Source organism: Bombyx mandarina, chromosome 17 (assembly GCF_030267445.1).
Source record: "Bombyx mandarina strain Sakado chromosome 17, ASM3026744v2".
In the NCBI taxonomy this organism is placed as follows: Eukaryota; Metazoa; Arthropoda; class Insecta; order Lepidoptera; family Bombycidae; genus Bombyx; species Bombyx mandarina.
Genome location: NC_143223.1, coordinates 15,342,619 through 15,362,118, shown reverse-complemented (window position 1 = coordinate 15,362,118; position 19,500 = coordinate 15,342,619). Strand labels below are relative to the sequence as shown.

At 39.0% G+C, this 19,500-nt stretch overlaps 1 protein-coding gene across 2 annotated transcripts in view; it reads left to right on the top strand.

Moving 5' to 3' along the window:
- The window catches only part of LOC114248048 (uncharacterized), a 42,917-nt gene that overhangs the window by 5,745 nt on the left and 17,672 nt on the right, over positions 1 to 19,500 (top strand). For both annotated transcript variants that reach the window (XM_089734074.1, XM_089734073.1), the window contains exons 2-4: positions 14,370 to 14,542; positions 16,452 to 16,638; positions 17,206 to 17,345. In XM_089734074.1, coding sequence (XP_089590200.1) covers positions 14,370 to 14,542; positions 16,452 to 16,638; positions 17,206 to 17,345 — 500 coding nt within the window. The remainder of the gene's footprint in view (positions 1 to 14,369; positions 14,543 to 16,451; positions 16,639 to 17,205; positions 17,346 to 19,500) is intronic.

Genomic DNA, 19,500 nt, shown 5'->3' with positions numbered 1-19,500 from the left:
ACGGATAAGACGTCCGATGCATTCGTGTTAGGACCTCTCGTGAGTCACACACGGGTAGGTACCACCGCCCCGCCTATTTCTACCGTGAAGCAGTCATGTGTTTCGGTTTGAAGGGTGGGACAGCCGTTGTGACTATACTGAGACCTTAGGTGGGCTGTGAGCTCGTCCACACATCTAAGCAAAAAAAAAAAACGATCACGAACGCAGACTCCCTTTATCCATCCGAACGAGCTCCACGTAGATGGAATAACATTCTGTAATCAAATCAAAACCGTGAATAATACAAGTCCGCAACCTTGGCGCGAAGCAGTAATGCATTCAGATTTGAGGGGAGGGGTCACAGCCGCCGTTGTAAAATAGACCTGAGATTTAGAAGTCACGTCTCAAGGCGCGTGGCGGCATTTATGTTGTTGATGTTTATGGGCTCCAGCAACCATCTGCGCAATAAAACCAGCAATTAACGCTATCAGCCGTGCTTTCCACTAGAAAAAAAAGCAGAATATTATTGATACAAAACCACCGGAGCACCATAAATTTAATGTAAACGAGACGAAGTTTTGAAGCAACACAAGTTTATAACACACACACATTCGACGTTCATAATTTACATGCCGGTTGACAGTTTGAAACTGATGAAATTACTTCGAAGCGAAGATATTCCGAAGAATTTTATGGACACCCTAACTTCTGTGGAACGGGTCGTGCACTTTAGAATTTTCGTGTCATTGCATTCTCGGTTTTATTTATAGAATGCAGAAGAGTGTTGTCTGGACAATATGGATAAAATCTATGTTTCTGCTCGTATTATGTGGGCTCCAAATTCAGAAAAGATACAGAGTGAATGTCCGAGTCGAACTGAAGATAATTATGTCGTAAGCGTCAAGAAGGGTGTGATTTGTGAAGAAGAATACACGTTTATCGATACCATATCGCAAATTCCCTTACCCACTTTGAGACATAAGATCGAAGAAAACGGTCGGCAGTGACTTGGCTCTGCTCTTGGCATTGCTGATGTCCATAAGCGGTAACTACTCAAAATCTGGTATGCTCTGTATGCTCGTCAGTCTACAAGGGCAATAAAATAAAAAGTCGAATTTCATAATCTCAAGATTTGGATTCATCTTAAGAAGTACATTTGTTGAAGTACGTTGTTTTTTGTAAATGAAATTAAAAGCAGGGCGCAGGGCCATTGAAATTTAAAAAATATCTCCAATGATGCTCTTATCGTGAAAAAAACTCAAGTCAAGTTCTTTTGGGTGTAACGAAATATCATGTAATGTTTTTATGGAATAATAGATTGTGGTTAGCTCAATATTCGAATTGCCACAAATAATACCTTAGTTGTCCGGTGACCACAAAAACTGTAAAGTATTCGGTTTCCTGCACAGCACCGAATATCCGTCTTAGAATCTTACGCTCGAACACAAGTAGACGGTTCTCATCTTTTTTGCTGAGTACCCATGTCTCTGAGCCATAAATAAGAATGGGTCTCAGTAGAGTCTTGTATAAAAGAATTTTGATATTTCGTGACAGAATTTTGGAACAGAAATATTTAAGCAGGCCGAAGTAGCATTTATTCGTCGACAGTATTCTCTTAACTATTTCTGCTGTTATATTATTATTATTCGTTATCAGAGAACCAAGATATACAAATTCATTCACAGATCCAAAAGTATTCTGGCCAATATTTTTATGCGCTGTGTCCTCACGTAAGTCCCTCGACACCCTCAGGAATTTAGTTTTGTCTGCGTTTACTTGGAGACCGGCTTCGAGAGACGAGGCCTCGAGAGCAAGGTACGCACTTTCTACTGCGAGAGCTGATCTGCCAATGACGTCAATACCATCCGCATATCCCAGTACTTGAGCGGATTTGTAATATATATTGCCCGTCGTCTCTATTGCTGAGTAACGGATACACTTATCGAGTGCAACATTCAAAAGAAGGCAGGAGAGGGCATCACCCTGCCTTAGTCCATCATGGGTCCTAAAAGGATCCGATAGGTCTGTTTGGATCTTAACAATGCTTTGCGATGCAACCAGTGTCATCCTTGTTAAAGATTTAAGCTTCGGTGGTACGCCAATCTCATGCATAGCCTGGTATAGGAAATCACGGCTTATGTTGTCGTAGGCAGCTTTAAACTAAAGAGTTTTTTCAAGTATTTGTCATAGGGAGAAGATTTGGTCGATGGTTGATCTGCCAGGTCGGAAACCACACTGATATTCTCCTAGTCTAGGCTCCACGAAAGGTTTTAATTTGCCAAAGAGAACGTTCGCAAATATCTTATATGCTGTATTGAGGAGTGAAATGCCTCGATAGTTCTGACAGTCGAGAACATCGCCCTTTTTGTGGAGAGGACAAATAACCGCTGTGTTCCATTCCTCAGGCATAACTTCAGAATTCCATATCTGCAGTACTAGTTTATGGAATTCCTCTTCAAACTGGGACCCAGCATATTTCAGCAGTTCACCCTGGATGTTGTCGTTCCCTGGAGCTTTATTGTTTTTGAGTTTTTGGCTGGCAGCTCTGGTGTCTTCCAGAGACGGTTGGGACACTTCTAGCCACTGATGATTAAGTGGAGCTTCGACTTCATCGATACCCACCTTTTAATGACTTCTGTTCTGTCATTAAGCAGTTGGCCATCTTTATTTCTACAGGCTGAGGTTCTTGGTTTAAATTCCTTCTTTCCGCTATTCACTTGCTTGTAGAAAATCCTGGATTCCTGCTTTGAGTAACTATTTGCAATTTCCTTAAGTTGTTGCTCTTCAAACATTCGTTTCTTCCTTTTGTGTAGCTGTTTTTTTTAATCCTAAGGTTTTTGTAATCCTCTCTACGATACCGAGTGAGTTTTTGCTGTAATAATTTATGAGCCTTATTCTTCGCATCTGTGACTTTTTGGCATTCATCGTCGAACCACCCATTCCGTTTTCGCTTTTCTTCGTGTCCAAGAACTTTCGTAGCTGCTGTTGTAACTGCAGATTTCAGGCGTTGCCATATTTCATCAGAATCTACATTACTATTTCTATTATCTGTTATCTTATCCAGTTCTTGGCCCACACACTCAATGTACTCAGAGTTCACCCTTGGCCGTCGCTTTAACTTTGAGGTATCAAACTTTCTTGTCCTAACAGTCTTGGTGTACTTGTATTGTGATATTCTTGCCCTCATTTTGCAAACGACTAAATAGTGGTCCGAATCTATGTTGGCACCTCTGTGGCTCCTAACGTCCAGGAGGTTTGAGTAATGTCTACGGTCAATCAAAATATGGTCAATTTGGTTACGGGTAACCCCATCAGCGGAAAACCAGGTAACTTTGTGTATGTTCTTGTGCGGAAAACATGTGCTTCCAATAGCCATATGCAAAGATGAAGCAAGGTCAATAAGTCGGGTGCCGTTATCATTGGAGGTTTCGTGGAGAGTATGTAGTCCAATTGTTGGACGGTATACCTCTTCTCGGCCAATTTTCGCATTTAGATCTCCTATTATTACCTTATCGTCACCTTTGGGCGCTTTAGTGTATACACTTTCCACATCATAGTGCCACTTCTCTTTCTCTTCTGGGGCGCTTTCCTCCGTTGGGGCATGTAAGTTAATAATTGTGTAGTTTTGAAATTTACCTTTTATTCTAATTGAACACATACGCTCGTTAATTGGCTGGAAGTCAATGATAAGGGGTTGAAGCCGCTTGCCGACGACGAACTCTGTTCCAAACAAGTGATGTTTTGGGTGACAACTATAGTACGCTGTATAGTCTGCCCTTTTAACTACGCCTTGTCCCATCCATCTAATCTCCTGTAAGGCTGTGACATCAGCTCTGTGTTGTGTCAGTTGCTGGCATAAGACCTGGAAGGCTGCCGGTCTATAGAGAGTTCTAACATTCCATGTGCATAAGCTAAATTCGTTTGCCGTTTTAACATCGCCAGTTCGTTTTGAAAAAATCCGGTCCGGTAACATTACTTTTCCTTTCATAATCATTTAATTTTTGGATGAGTGGGTGATTAACCCTCTGCACCCTAGGTTTCTAGTGGGGCTGCCACTTTTGAGTGCGAAACCTCACTCCGTTATGTATCGGGTATCGTCCCTACCGAGTTCGGACCGGTTTTAAGGCGCCGGCCACTCGCCTTTCGCCCTTTGTCCTTAGCATCTGTGATCAGAACTTGGATGGTGTACGTGCACATGGCCCGGTCACAGAAGGTCCCAGGGGGTACGACGGGGACGTGGACACATCGGACTGGCTGGTCCCTGCATTCTTGAATACTTCACCACCAAAGTTATGCAGGGAGGTTTTTGGGCATTTTATAGAGGCCATACAGGCTCGGCTCCCGCATGTTCCCACCCATACCTATAACCAGCTTCACCCCCCAAAGTATTCGGAACGTCCAACATAAAATATCCACAAAAAAACGCAAGATAAAGTCTTAGAAATAGTTTTTATTTTGTTTACAACTCACTAAAGCCAAACATGCAGAAAGTATTAGTTCAAAAAATCTAGATGTTTTGGGAGACAAATGTATAATGAAATAGCGACGACATCAAGTGAGCGTCGCTCGTTGGATAATGCTCTTAAAAGGGGACGGAAGATGGCACTTACCAATTTAGATAAAGGAGCAAAATGATATAATCAGTATCTTCCTTCATTGATATTTTGAATTCTTCTCTCCTGAGTCATATTCTGGTCCTGAGTCATATTCTGGTTAATATATCAGGTTATTTTTTTTTTTCGTTTTTGAGCGTAGATTGCCAAAGCACAAACTGTTTCTCGTCGCTCATCTTGAAACATGGACTTTAAGTTTCCAATTGTATTAAAATCAAGTCAATTTCATTATAACAACAACTTCAATCATTCATAAAAACTTCTTCGCGACAAAAATAAGCGAAGATGCTTACTAAATTTAAAAAAAATATTAAAATTTGAGAATTTGTCAAGTGTTTGTTGATTCCAGTGACAATTTCTATTTACCTCCCGGTAACTTACTCGCTGTTCGTACTAAATTGAAACAGTAGTACATAATTCGTAGGTAAATTTCTCCTTCAGCCGAATTGTATGACTATTTCGCGACACAGCAAGGTAGTGAGTTCGGGCTAGTTGCTAGGATTAAGCGTAGCAGATTGACGCTATTGACTGTTAATAAAAAAGCGCTTAGTATGAGTTATATGAGACTGTCATCTAAGCAATAAAAAAAAAAACTGTTTTTTTTTATTGCTTATGTGGGTGGACGTGATCACAGCCCACCTGGTGTTAAGTGGTTACTGGAGCACAGACATCTACAACGTAAATGCGCCTCCCACCTTGAGATATAAGTTCTAAGGTCTCAAGTATAGTTACAACGGCTACCCCACCCTTCAAACCGAAACGCATTACTGCTTCACGGCAGAAATAGGCGGGGTGGTGGTACCTATCCGTGCGGACTCACAAGAGGTCCTACCACCAGTAAATCACACACTTTTATCTTCCAGTTACAACCTGGCTGAATACTATATATTCTGAAATTGTATTTTTAAAGTCCATAGACATTACAACGTGATGCCACTAACCAACTAATCACATGAGATCGAAGATATCACAAAATCGCAATTTTTCCATTCAATTCCTAACGCATAAGCTAGCACTGGTCACAATCAAACAGGGCCGGATATAGCTAGTCAAAAATGTATCGATGTAAATTGATAATTATTGTCTAATTAGCAAATTTAATTCAACATTACGAAAACAAAGACCCTTTAAAGTAATTAAGATGACCACTACACCGCCCTCCAAACTTGAAGGATCCGCTAACGAGAAAAACAATTAACTTGGAAAATGGCTTCCAATTTCCGCGGGACCCGGTTGCGTAACCGGAGATATTTTCTCGATTTTATATTACGTATACCGTGGTCTCGGATATTAGGATATTTTTGATGAATCCGGAATGATCATATTTAGTTACTTTGGGAATTTTGGTCACGCTCCACTGGTGACTATCGCTTGTTTGTATGACAAAGAATTGAAAAGATCAACGAATTCGCATGTACCACGCCGTGTATTTCTGCATTAACATTTTTCCGGAGCACTCTTTTAAACTGCTGGATCGGACCTAATTTAATATCATAAAAGCTAAGTTTTATGAACTCATCCTCAGGACTATTTAGTATTGCAAATATTTCCGCTGATGGGCATAGCTCGATTCCTAGTGTCAAACCTAGATCACTTGATTTGGAGGTTATCCGTGCGTACCTTAGATGATTCGTTCTACGTCTAGCAATGTTTGCTGTTTTTTTTTTAAATAAATTCTAATATTTAAAATTACCTTACCATAGACAAAGATAAGAAACTTTGTAAATCAATCTAAATACTCATTAAGCTGCGAACTCAGAAATCAAGAAAAAAAATTTGATGGCACGCAAAGAAAAAATGGGAAAATGAAGGCTTTTGTGACGCAAAAAACACAATAACCCTATTCCGGTGGAAATTCCTTGAGTTTTACTGCAAAAATATGTAAATACATACCAAGTGAAAAAAAAGAACTAATTTATTAGTATTACTCTGAAGAAGAAATGTAGATAGGACAGCCATCTTGTATTGACTCGACTTTGAAATAGGCAAGTGACATATTTGTGGGATTTTAATATTTTTTTTCCAATTTATTCACTGGTAGCCTAAGGGGCAATTTCAGCATCTCGCGGACGGTTATATTAGCTCACGAGCTCAACCTAAGAGAATTAATTAGCTAACAATAACCTTAGAAAGAGCGCTACTTCGCAGAATGTACCACCGGATCGGAATCATGATCCATTAATGTTTGGCGAGAACCTCAGTGGGTAATCATTTATTTATTTAAGAGTTTTATTATTTCCATCAAGAAATGATACTGCGACAGTCAGAATGTGATCTGCTTTGACAACAACTTCGATAACAGCACCAGATGGCTCTTAAGAAGTAATTATTTCGTCAATTAAAAAAAACCTAATCTAAATTGCAAGTACCTGAGGGTGTCCTACGTTCACGTAAGGTCGTCGACCCCGCGCGTCATAGTTTTATTAACTGATCACCTTACATTACGTGGTATTGAAATTAGTACTAAAATTCAGGTAGGCAGTGGTTTGGCTCTGCCCCATGCCACCAGAGTCAAGAGGAAAGACTATAAACTACGGCTTCTATATAGCTTAAGACTTCCCGTTTTAAAGAAAAGGCCTTAAATATGTTATCGAAAGAAACGGATTATTATAATCCATTGTTATGAATGGGGCCGCCAGCTGTGCATTCCAAATTACGAAAGAGTAAACAAAACAGCAGAACGTCGGAAGTAAGTCAACGTCATCGGGTATTACGTGTTTCGTCACAATAGCAATGCGACAAAAACGACTCATAGCATTAATGACATGTACGGAGTGAACACTACGAAAGAACGCAAATCTTTTTATAGGATTGAACGCTTCCGACATGGAAATTTTGATTTAAAAGACGAATCCTATGAAACTACAGCTAACAACGACGAATTAAAGGTGATAGTGGAAACTGAGGATAATGAATCCACCGCTGAGTTAGTAGCTGCTTTCAAGCTTAACATCAAAACAATATTTGTCCATTCGCATCAAATTGGCAAGGTTAAACATTTTGATAAGTGGGTGTTACAAGAATTGAAAGATCGTGACGTGACGAAGGTGTTAAGCAAAAAAAATTACCTAGCTTAGCAAACATAGATAACAAGGGATTTTTTGATCGCATTTTCACTTGCGATGAAAAATATATTCTTTTTGATAATTGTAACCGGTCATTATATTGGTTATACCCTGGTTCAACGCCTAGGTAATGCTCTAAACGAAAATCTAGCTCTAAAATTATATGGTCACTGCTTGGTGGTCTAGTGCCGGTACAATTCATCACAATTGTTTACCAAATGGCACCAGCATTACTGTGGATGTGGACTGTAAGAAACTGGACGCAATGATAGAGAAGCTCGCGAATCTCCGGCGAGCCTTGGTTTAATCCTCCTCTCCGCCGCTCCTACACGACAACGGTCGACCTCATAGGATACAATATACTGTCTTTAAGCTATTATACAAGAGCTAGGGTTGGAAGTATTGCGTCATCCACCGTACTCATCAGGCGTTGCGCCGATCGAATACTACATTTTCTAAAGTTTGGACGATTTCTTGGCAACGAAAAAATTCAATACCTGAGAGGCAGTATAAAATGAAATATTTTGGCTCCCGTAAATAATAAAATTTTTTTGGCTCCCGTAAATTATTTAATAAGAGCTTTGAAAAAATACCATTTCGTTGGCAGAGATACATCAATAGTATAATAAACGGCAATATTGTAGGCAAATAAATTATATAAAACTGAACTAAATATTAATAACTGTTTATCTTTGTTTCTCTCGCCAAGATAGCGACATTATCCAGTCGCTAGTTAAAACACGTGCTAACCCTGGACATAGATCTTTTGAAATACACATCACGGAGTCCAGCCTTTTTTGGCTACCCCATATAAAAATCATTCCGACAAAACCTCAATTCATAAACATGAAAGTCATAAATTAAGGGCCGCCTAAAAAAACATAAGTCTTTCAAATCCAAACGCAACGGACATCAAAGAGAGCATACGTTCAAAGCAGCTACAACGTTTTGATGTAGCCCAGCGGGGGTTTCCGCCAAAAAGGCACCAGATGGAGCGAAAGATAATCGGGTCGATGTAATGGACCCTAAATCCGGCCTTCGTACGTAAAGTGTTTGTGTGACTCATAAATGGACGGAGAGAACCACTTCGGCGACGACTCACTGGTTGGCTTTGAAGATTTAATCAGTTGTTTTTGTACCTACTAAGAGCAGAACTGTAAATAGCTTATTAGTCGTTGTTGCCTAAAGGATAAGGCGTCCGAAGCATTCGTGTTGAGCGACACACCAGTGTTCGAATCCCAGGCGAGTACCAATTTTTCTAATGAAATACGTACTCAACAAATGTTCACGATTGACTTCCACGGTGAAGGAATAACATCGTGTAATAAAAATCAAACCCCCAAAATTATAATTTGCATAATTACTGGTGATAGGACCTCTTGTGAAACCGCGCGGGTAGGTACCACCGCCCTGTCTATTTCTGCCGTGAAGCAGTAATGCGTTTCGGTTTGAAAGGTAGGGCAGCCGTTGTGACTATACTGAGATCTTAGAACTTATATCTCAAGTCGGGTGGCGCATTTACATTGTAAATGTCTATGGACTCCAGTAACCACTTAACAGCAGGTGGGCTGTGAGCTCGTCCACCCATCTATGCAATAAAAAAAAAATAGACCGAAAAGTTTTTACTAGCTTGCTTTTTACAGTAAATGGCTAAAGAATCCAACTGTCCTAATTTCTGAGTGACTACCAAACATACAGATGTCGCAATATACATGAGCTTGTCTAATTGTTGAAAGTTAAAAACAGGGACAGAATTTGTCATGGTCTATAAAAAGTCAGATGTACTCGTGTTAAGTGTTGTGATTATGTGAGCTTAAATCCCGCAGCTAGGTAAGAATTTTCTAAAGAAATACGCACACAGCACTTGCTTACGAACGAATTCCATGACTTAAAAGAAATTGTGTAATAAACTCCGCAAAAAATATAACTTCTCATAATTACTGGAGGTAGCGTAGTGGTAATTACATGTTCTGATTTAAAGGGTCCGACAGGCGTTATGCTATGCAATTGATACTTTCACCTCATGTCTTAAGGTGGTAGGCGGCATTCACATCGTGATAATGATATCCACATGTTTCGATAATCACTTTATGGCGCAGGGTCTTCGCCCATCTATTAGAACAAAAAAAAAACCATTTCTAAAATATGCTGGTGGTAGGACGTCTTGTGAGTCCGCACGGGTAGGTAGGTACCACCACCTCCCTGCCTATTTCTGCCGTAAAGCAGTAATACGTTTCGGTTGGAAGGGTGGGGCAGCTGTTGCTATATTGAGACCGTAGAACTCATATCTCAAGGTGGATGGCCCCGGTAATCATTTAAACACTAGGTGGGTCATCAGTTCGTGCATCCATGTAAGCAATAAAAAAAATGTATAGGTATATATACCACATTGAAATTAAGTTTCACTTTAACCTCGCAATTTATATAAATTTATTTTAATTTATATATAAATTTATAATTATATAATATAAATAAATTTTACTGGTGGTAGGACCTCTTGTGAGTCCGCACGGGTAGGTACCACCACCCCACCTATTTCTGCCGTGAAGCAGTAATGCGTTTCGGTTTGAAGGGTGGGGTAGCCGTTATAACTATACTGAGACCTTAGAACTTATATCTCGAGTTGGGTGGCGCATTTACATTGTAGATGTCTATGGGCTCCAGTAACCACTTAACACCAGGTGGGCTGTGAGCTCGTCCACCCATCTAAGCAATAAAAAAATATATATATATAAAAAAAAAAACTCAAACCAAACTCGAGCGAAATTCTTAAACGAAAATAGAAGCCAAGTGTAGCTTTTGAATACTTGATGCTGAAACGTTCTCGGTAAAGATGTACTTAACGGTTGATAACTTAGTCTTAAGTAGCTCATTAAGTATGTATAGAGGTCAGGGCGCCAGGTGCGTTGCGATGAAAAACCACCCTCGCTCCTAGAGAATCCCATTGTTTGCAAACTAAGATTTCGTACTGAAGCAAGAGGCTTTGGCAGGAAAGAAATCGTAGACGTTTTTGTGATGCCGTTTTAGTTATTAAGCATTGGTTGGGATATTTCAGTGACGTCACAGTGAGTAAAATTTGACATTTTTAAAGATGACTTGATCTATGATATTTGGTGCCACCATAGTCTTCTTCAATCAGAAACTGTGTATCTAAATTTAATAATACGTGAAGCAAAAACTTTGTATCCCTTTTTACGAAAATTGCGCGGACGGAGGAGTATGAAATTTTCCACACTTATAGAGAATACAGAGAAGAAGTGCACAATGCTAATATTTTTTTAAAATAATGTTTAAAAGATACATTAAATCAATAAAGAAAACATTACACACACTACATATCATGTATTTGACGCACACACGCATGCATACTATTTATTGTCAAACTTTTGTTCTTGACGTCTGTGGTCAAACTGAGAATAGGTTAAATATTGTTTGTCTTTGTTAATATTTTTTAATAGTGTAGCCTTGGCGAAATTTGTGATTATAGAAGTATAAAATACAATCATAATAGTGTACAAACTTACAATTCCAATTAATTATAGTCAAATTTCGACTACTGCGGGACCTCTAGTCTAAATTTAAAAAGTAAGCAGCTATTTTAGTAATGTCAGCTTATACGTTGTCTGTTATGAGATTTTTGATCTAGAGAACTAGGTACATGCCTTTAAATCATCATTTAATTTCTTGACTCTTTTTTCAACATACATCCATCCTTTTCGTTGATACGAAATTTACTCTGCCTTTCATTTACCATTTCTATTACGAGCACACTCCTACAGCAATAATATAAACGTCAGACGAATTTGCTTCAATTTAAACTAGAACATTGTGTAACACATGGGGTAAATTTACCGAGTCGTTTGTGTGTTAACATATTCTCACACGGAAACACGAGTTTCAGAATGATTTTGGTAAGGGTTACTTTGAATTTCAAAGCGGTTTTGACCTAAAAGGTACGATTAATGAACAAATAAGGGTCTTACCTCTGTTAAGTAGTGACCAATATGACTGAGGGACGAACGTAACGATAATTCTGGCCACATTACAGTTTCGATGACAATTAGGCCAGAGAAGCTTCCATCTAAGGATTTGGCTATAGTTTGGCTGGGTAGTCGTTGACAAGGTGTGAAATACCATTTCTTTGTTTTATAACAAAGTCCTTATGGACTCCCAAGTCTTGACTGATCTGATTGGCAGTAGTAGAGGCAGAACCCATAGTGAGCTTATAGCTGAAGACTTTTCAAATTTCTATTGGAGAAGAATCATAAGCCATCGGAAAAACAGTGTAGGAGATTAATTACAGAGCCAAGTACGGAGGAAAAGTAACCCTTGAAAACGCATAGTTGATAATCACATCAGTTTCATATATTAAGGAAGACTTTTTCTTCTATCTGGTGGTGGAATACTGAAGAGAACAAAGCGGGAATCTTTTAAACAATCAATTCCTCAGGGGACCAATGGTTCACCTAGATGTGTCATTATTATTTTAATATCAAAAACGTGCTAGTTTTTATAATTACAACTGTATAGACTCTGGTGACATTTTAAACGTTTTTTTTATCATAAATATCATAGTTGAAAAAAAAAATGCTAATTTGACGAATCGCTCAAAGAGGATATAACCACTACGTTTTAAGAGACGGGAGTGCCTTACAAATAGCGTAAATTCTAATAAGTATGAAATGGAAACGAAAGGTCGAAAACAATCTTGCCAATATGAACATGCAAACGTCATATTCATGACATACATAATGCCAATATCAAGAATTAGAATTATAAGAAGAACAATCCGCCTAAATTCGAATGCCTTCAATTACATACTGCTTTGTAGATGTTCTTTTTTTTTAAACTTAGACGGGTTTAAAATTTGCTTCAGATTCATAGAATCGCTTTTTTTCCTTGATTTTTCGCCAGGCTGGAAACAATCATTATTTGAATAAACTTAAAGTCAACGAAACGTAAAAAACAAATTATCAGTTTCATAGTTTATATATTTTATCAGTTAGCCGAATAGATTGTGCAGTGTGCTTTTAAACTTCGTGTAGTTATTTTGTTTCGCCTTCGTACCGTTGATTAAAAACTTGCCATCCCTGGAACAAGTTCATAACTACATTGTTTCGTATGCAAATTGATTTTCATAAATTAATATTTTCTAGGGGTTTATCGTCGTGTGGAATGACGTAGTGTTACGAGAGTACTGAATTTCGGTGTTAGTTATTTATTGAATGTCCAAACTTAGCAAGCAGTGCTGAATTTGAATATGGATGGGACTGGCGTGATAACTTTCATTTAAAACAAAATTTGAGATGAATACTTTGATATAGGTAGCAGCTTATCTGTGCTAACAATGCCAGTATATTTTGGCAGGTATTTTTATAATTTGGTAATAGTTTACCCCCACGCCTGGGACACCACACCCACGTGGGATGCTCCCTGGCTAGCTAATGCGATGACCCCGACTAGCCGGCAGGAGGTGGATGAGGACAGCCAAATACCGGGCTCAGTAGTGTGGATTGGGAGAGGTCTATGTCCAGCAGTGGACAACTGTGGGCAGATTACTCTCACAGGACACGGACTCGATAATTCGAAAGCTGTCGCCCACCTTGAGAGATGACGTCGATTTTTCATTGCATTCGAACAATGGCTAACTAATAACCGGCAAATAGGGACATAGTACGGTAGTTCGAGCCGTAACAATAATAGAAGTTGAGACCAGAATTAGATTTAGTAAATTTGAACACGCATTAGTATTGATATTGCGATAAGACCAACTTTCAGAAAAAATCATGCCCTTTTTTATTTTTCATTGCTTAGAATGAAAAATAATTAAATAATTTCAATTACCGGAGCCCATGTACATCTATAACGTAAATGCCGCCACCCACCTTGAGATATAAGTTCTAAAGCCTCAGTTTTTACAGTACAACTGTAGCTGCCCCACCCTTCAAACCGAAACGCATTACTGCTTCACGGCAGAAATAGGCAGGGCGGTGGTACCCACCCGCGCGGACTCACCAGAGGTCCTACCACCAGTAATTACGCAAATTATAATTTTGCGGGTTTGATTTTTATTACACGACTAGCGACCCGCCCTCGCTTCGCTTCGGAAATATTAAAACACACATGAAAACAAAAAAAAAAAAAAAAATTAAAAAAGTAGCCTATGTTCATCAGGGACAATGTCGGCTTCTAATGGAAAAAGAATTTTTCAAATCGGTCCAGTAGTTTCGGAGCCTATTTGAAACAAACAAACAAACAAATCTCTCCTCTTTATAATATTAGTATAGATGTTATTCCTTCACCGTGGAAGTCAATCGTGAACATTTGTTGAGTACGTATTTCATTAGAAAAATTGGTACCCGCCTGAGATTCGAACACCGGTGCATCGCTCAGCACGAATGCATCGGACGTCTTATCCGTTAGGCCACGACGACTTCGTCCCGCCTGCCCGTGGGGACTCACAAAACGTCCTGCCACTAGTAAACAAAACGTCTTACCAGCAGTAAAGAAAACATCATACCACCAGTAACAAAACATCCTACCACCATTGCTTTTTTTATTACCCTTGTTGGCAAACGAATATACGGCCCACCTGATGTTGAGTGGATACCATCGCCCATGGATTTCAGCAATGCCAGGGGCCGAGCCAAGTTGCCTACCGTTGCCTCTTCAACTTTTTATATGAAGTAACAAATATTTCATTTGTCTGCAGTAATAGTCACGGCCCACAACATCACCCTACTAGAAGTTCCAAGGTATGGAGACCCGTACCGGGAAGCCAACCTGAAATGCCACTACGCGAACGACAAGGGCGACCCACCCTTGCACTCCGTCAAGTGGTACCGAGGGAACAACGAGATATTTAGATACAGTCCTGGACAACAGGTTAGTATTATAAAATCCAGATTTATAATTCAACTCACTAAAGAGCAGTCGCTTATATTCATAGGCACAAAAAACATCTATCTCTATATACCTAGTCAGGTCATAAATTCTGTCACATGTTTAATGTAAAATAATTGAAACAAGTTTATTCATTATGTAACCATTCATATACCAAAATGAACTTAACAAAACATAGATTCTTATGACACTAAAGTTTATTCAAAATTACCTCCGTGATTTTGAATACAGGCCTTCAATCTGCGCGGCCAGTCGTCTATCGCAGCACGAACGAGGTCCATGTCAATATCGGCGGCTACCTTAATCAAGGATGTCTTGAGTGACTCCAAATTGGGATGAGGCTTTGAGCACGCCTTTTCCTCCTCCTCGCGTCGTTTCCTCACTGCTGAGGGTCGTGACCATTATAATTCGACATGATTTTCCTCCAAGTGTTGCCATATCTTGTAATCTAACGGATTCAAATCTGGACTGGAGGAGGGCCAGTCTTCGTGCCGGATGAAGTCGATTTCACGCGCCGCCAGCCAGTCTTGTGTGCTCTTCGCTCTATGAGCTGGCACCGAATCTTGTTAGAATACCCAGTGCCTGTTATTGAACATGGTATGAGAAACAGGTACCACAAGGTTCGTCAGGACTGTATTTTGATACACAACTGCATTCGTTTTTACACCTTTCTCACAAAAATGTACCTCAGTTAAGCCCCAATAAGAAACTCCCAACCGTACCATGAGCGAGGATGGAAAATGACCTCGTTGGACACGCGGAATACGGTTGCTCGCTTCTTCACTACTGTGTGCGCACACCTTATCATTTTGTTTGTTGTAGCTCTCTTCTACGGTAAAAATTTTTTCATCCGAAAAAAGAATTTCCCGATATTTTTTTCCCGCGTACCGCTTCAACAAAGCGCGGCATCTCTTCAGTCTCAGGTCCATTAGACGAGCATTCAAACGATGTCCTGTTTTTCTTCGATATGCCCGAAGCCCTAAGTTTTCATTTAACACCCTTTTCACCGTGGTTCTGCTTAACCCCATCTGAAGGGCCAACAGTTTCTGCTTACGTTTGGGATTTCTTTGAATTCGCGCCTTCACAGCTTTTATCACTGCTGGAGTCCTAACAGACCGAGGGCGACCACTTCTTGACCTGTCATCTACACTAGAGTCTTCATTGTATCGTTTGATGGTACGATAACCGAATCTTTTGGTTATATTCAAAATTTTCAGTATGTTAAAAATTTGAATTGGCGCGTAACCGCAACGATGCAACGTAATAACTGCAACACGGTCTTCTTTAAGCGTCCACTCCATATTTAAAAATGAGTAAAATTCTAAATGTATACTATTTTTATTTTCATGAACAATTCGAAATTCGAATTCAATAAACTTTTTTGTGGCCAGCATTCTAAAAGAAAAGTTTTTACTGTGTGACAATACTTATGACCTGACTAGGTATTATAAAAATGAATTGCTGTTCGTTAGCCTCGCTAAAACTCGAGAACGGCTGGACCTATTTGGCTAATTTTGGTCTTGAATTATTTGTGGAAGTCCAGGGAAGGTTTAAAAGGTAGATAAATATGAAAATGCTCGGAATTAAATAAATATAACAATTTTCTTTTTCCTTTGATGTGTCCCCCGTCGGACGGTTTCCTTTTGTTTGTTTTAAGTTTATTTTATACAAAAGCTTAGGTCTTTTATTTATCGATTGAGGCACTACAAAGTCTGCCGGGTCAGCTAGTTGTAAATAAATATAGCTGTGGAGAAAATATTGGTTCGCAACAAAAGTGGTGACATAAGACCTAAATAGTGTTCTTTATTTAATTATATAGAAGAAATTCCTAAACTGTACTACATATGTTTCTTTCCTCAGTTTTACCGAAACCACATCTCTATTTCAACAGCCCCAAACCCGCACATTCAACACAACGATAGCGGGCGTGACCAGAGGCTCCTGTAACGAGCATGTTTGCAGCATCAGCGTAGTACTGCCCAGGACTTACAACATGAGGCTGTCTTTCACGTGTGAGGTGTCTACTGAAAGACCAAGGTTTGCCGTTGTGAAGCAGACAAAGAATCTTACAGTAGCTGGTGAGTTTGATATCTATTTGAAGGTGGATTAAGTGATCAGAGGTTGCGTGTTCATATCACGTCGTGGTCACCAGTGTAGAGGTATAATGACGAAGGGACTGGTGGCAGGACCTCTTGTGAGTCCACGCGGGTAGGTACCACTACCCTGCCTATTTCTGCCGTGAAGCAGTAATGCGTTTCGGTTTGAAGGGTGGGGCAGCCGTTGTAACTATACTTGAGACCTTAGAACTTATATCTCAAGGTGAGGGGCGCATTTTAGTCGTAGATGTCTATGGGTTCCAGTAACCACTTAACACCAGGTGGGCTGTGAGCTCATCCACCCACCTATACAATAAAGAAAAGGGAAGATCTTCCGCAGAGCCGGTGATATTTCTCGGTAGACCGATGGTCCGAATGTTGTTATACGGAACTTGTTTATTTATGCAGGCTTTTCTTGCAAATGTCGTAAGTGAGATTCAGGCCTCTGTCAAATATCTTGTGTTTGTATGATGGTTACCCGCCATAATTCTGTCTCAATAAATAAGGATTTTGGTGTTTTATTTAGCATTATTATCTTCTTGATTGTAGTGACGCTGAAGGATGACCCACTAGTCGTAGGGGTTCCAAGCAGCGCGCAACTGGGAGAGGATATGGAGCTAAACTGCACCACAGGTCCTGCTATGCCTCCAGCTAACATTATGTGGTATATCGATGGAAGACCAGAAAGGGTATATGATTAATATAGTATTTATTCCGGGCTATCACGTATCGTAGGTGTTAACAATTAAAAATAATTTCATAGTTTAATTTCGTGTTTTTTCATTTACTTATTATTTATATATAGTGCATGAAACGTTGGAAATAATGTTATGAAAATAATAAATAATAGTTAAATTTTTTTTTTTTAATAAATTTGAATTAAAGATAGTGTAAGAAAACATGATTTTATTGTAAAAAAGCTTGGGGTGCTTTTCAGGATATTGTCAAAATAACCCTTCTACTCATATCTGTTAATTTTTACAATATTACAATCATTTTTTCTTACACTATTTTTAATTCGAATTTATTAAAATTTATTTTCTATTTTTAGTTGGATTTTCTATAAAAGCGTATTTTGTTAGTTTTTTTAAACTATTATTTATTGGTCATTTTTTAGCTGAATTTAAATTTTTCATTTTTTTTTAAATATTGAATTGTTTTCGATCCTTAATAAGTATACCAAATTTCCAGTTAATCCGACATTTTAAAAGGGGTCAAAATCATGTTCAAAGATTCCGTTACAAACAATACATACGTCTGAAGCTAATAAAAGCGTATTAATAAAAAGACGAGATTAAATCGTAAAACAAGTTTTAGTCATAAAATATAATGTTTGCTTAGTCACAAAATTGAGTTTTCTTTTATTTTCGCTTATTCGTTCGTCTGTGTGTGCATAAATATTTAATTTTAGTGTTATAATATCAAATATATACTTTTAATTTAATTGACCGCCTTCGGCTAATCGGTTTTAGTTTAATAAGATCATTAGTAATAAGGTTTCGTGGTTACTTAAATTGTGGCAATTTAGTACATAGGGTGTTTCAAATTTTTTCATCATCGGCTCTTCATGCCAAATATGGAGATTTTTGAAGTCGTCGTGGCCTAAAGGGTAAGTCGTCCGGTGTATTCGTGTTGAAGCGATGCAACGGTGTTCGAATCCCGCAGGCGGGTACCAATTTTTCTTATGAAATACGTACTCGACGAATGTTCACGATTCACTTCCACGGTGAAGGAACAACATCGTGTAATAAAAATCAAACCCGCAAAATTATAATTTTCGTAATTACTGGTGGTGGGATCACTTGTGAGTTCGCGCGTATAGGTACCACCGCCCTGCCTATTTCGGCCGTGAAGCAGTAATGCGTTTCGGTTTGAAGGGTGGGGCAGCCGTTGTAACTATACTGAGACTTTAGAACTTGTATCTCAAGGTGGGTGGCGCGTCTACGTTGTAGATGTCTATGGGCTCCAGTAACCACTTAACATCAGGTGGGCTGTGAGCTCGTCCACCCATCTAAGCAATAAAAAATAATAATATTTCGTACATTTTAGACAAACATACAAACTACTGTTGCTGTAAAGAGTTCTCTTTAAATTTCGTTTGAAGAACGGTTAATCTTTTTATTTAATTTTATTTATTGAGAATCATTTTATAATAGAATACCATAATATAGAATTCAACAGAAAACCAGTTTTAGAACTGGTTCCGGCTTTCACTCAACTCTGACTGTCAGCTTATTCGCTCTTCTAAACAAATAAAAAAAAATTGCGTAGATGAGTGGACGAGCTCACAGCCCACCTGGTGTTAAGTGGTTACTGGAGCCCATAGACATCTACAACGTAAATGCGCCACGCACCTTGAGATATAAGTTCTAAGGTCTCAGTATAGTTACAATGGCTGCCCCACCCTTCAAAGCGAAACGCATTACTGCTTCACGGCAGAAATAGGCGGCGCGGTGGTACCTACCCGTGCGGACTCACAAGATGTCCTACCACCAGTAATCTATAGACTAAGTAAATAATGTAATAAAATTTTAATATTCATTAACACGATGTTAGCGAAAGCCGATTAATATTATTATAATTAAATAATAATATAATAATAATAATTAGCCCTTTAAACTGGGTGAGATTTATCTTTGTGATTGGATCTTTTGGTTTGTTTGTTTATAAGATGTCTCTCAACTCAGTGTGCCTTCTGGCAAAGGCCTCCTCCAGTAGTCTCCATTGTTTTCTATCTTGAGCAACTCTTCTCCATTTGGGTCCGGCGGTAAGTTTCAGCTCATTCAGCGATGGGAAAATGAGCTGAGCTGAAATTATAATTAAAAGGATTACTTTAATAAGCAA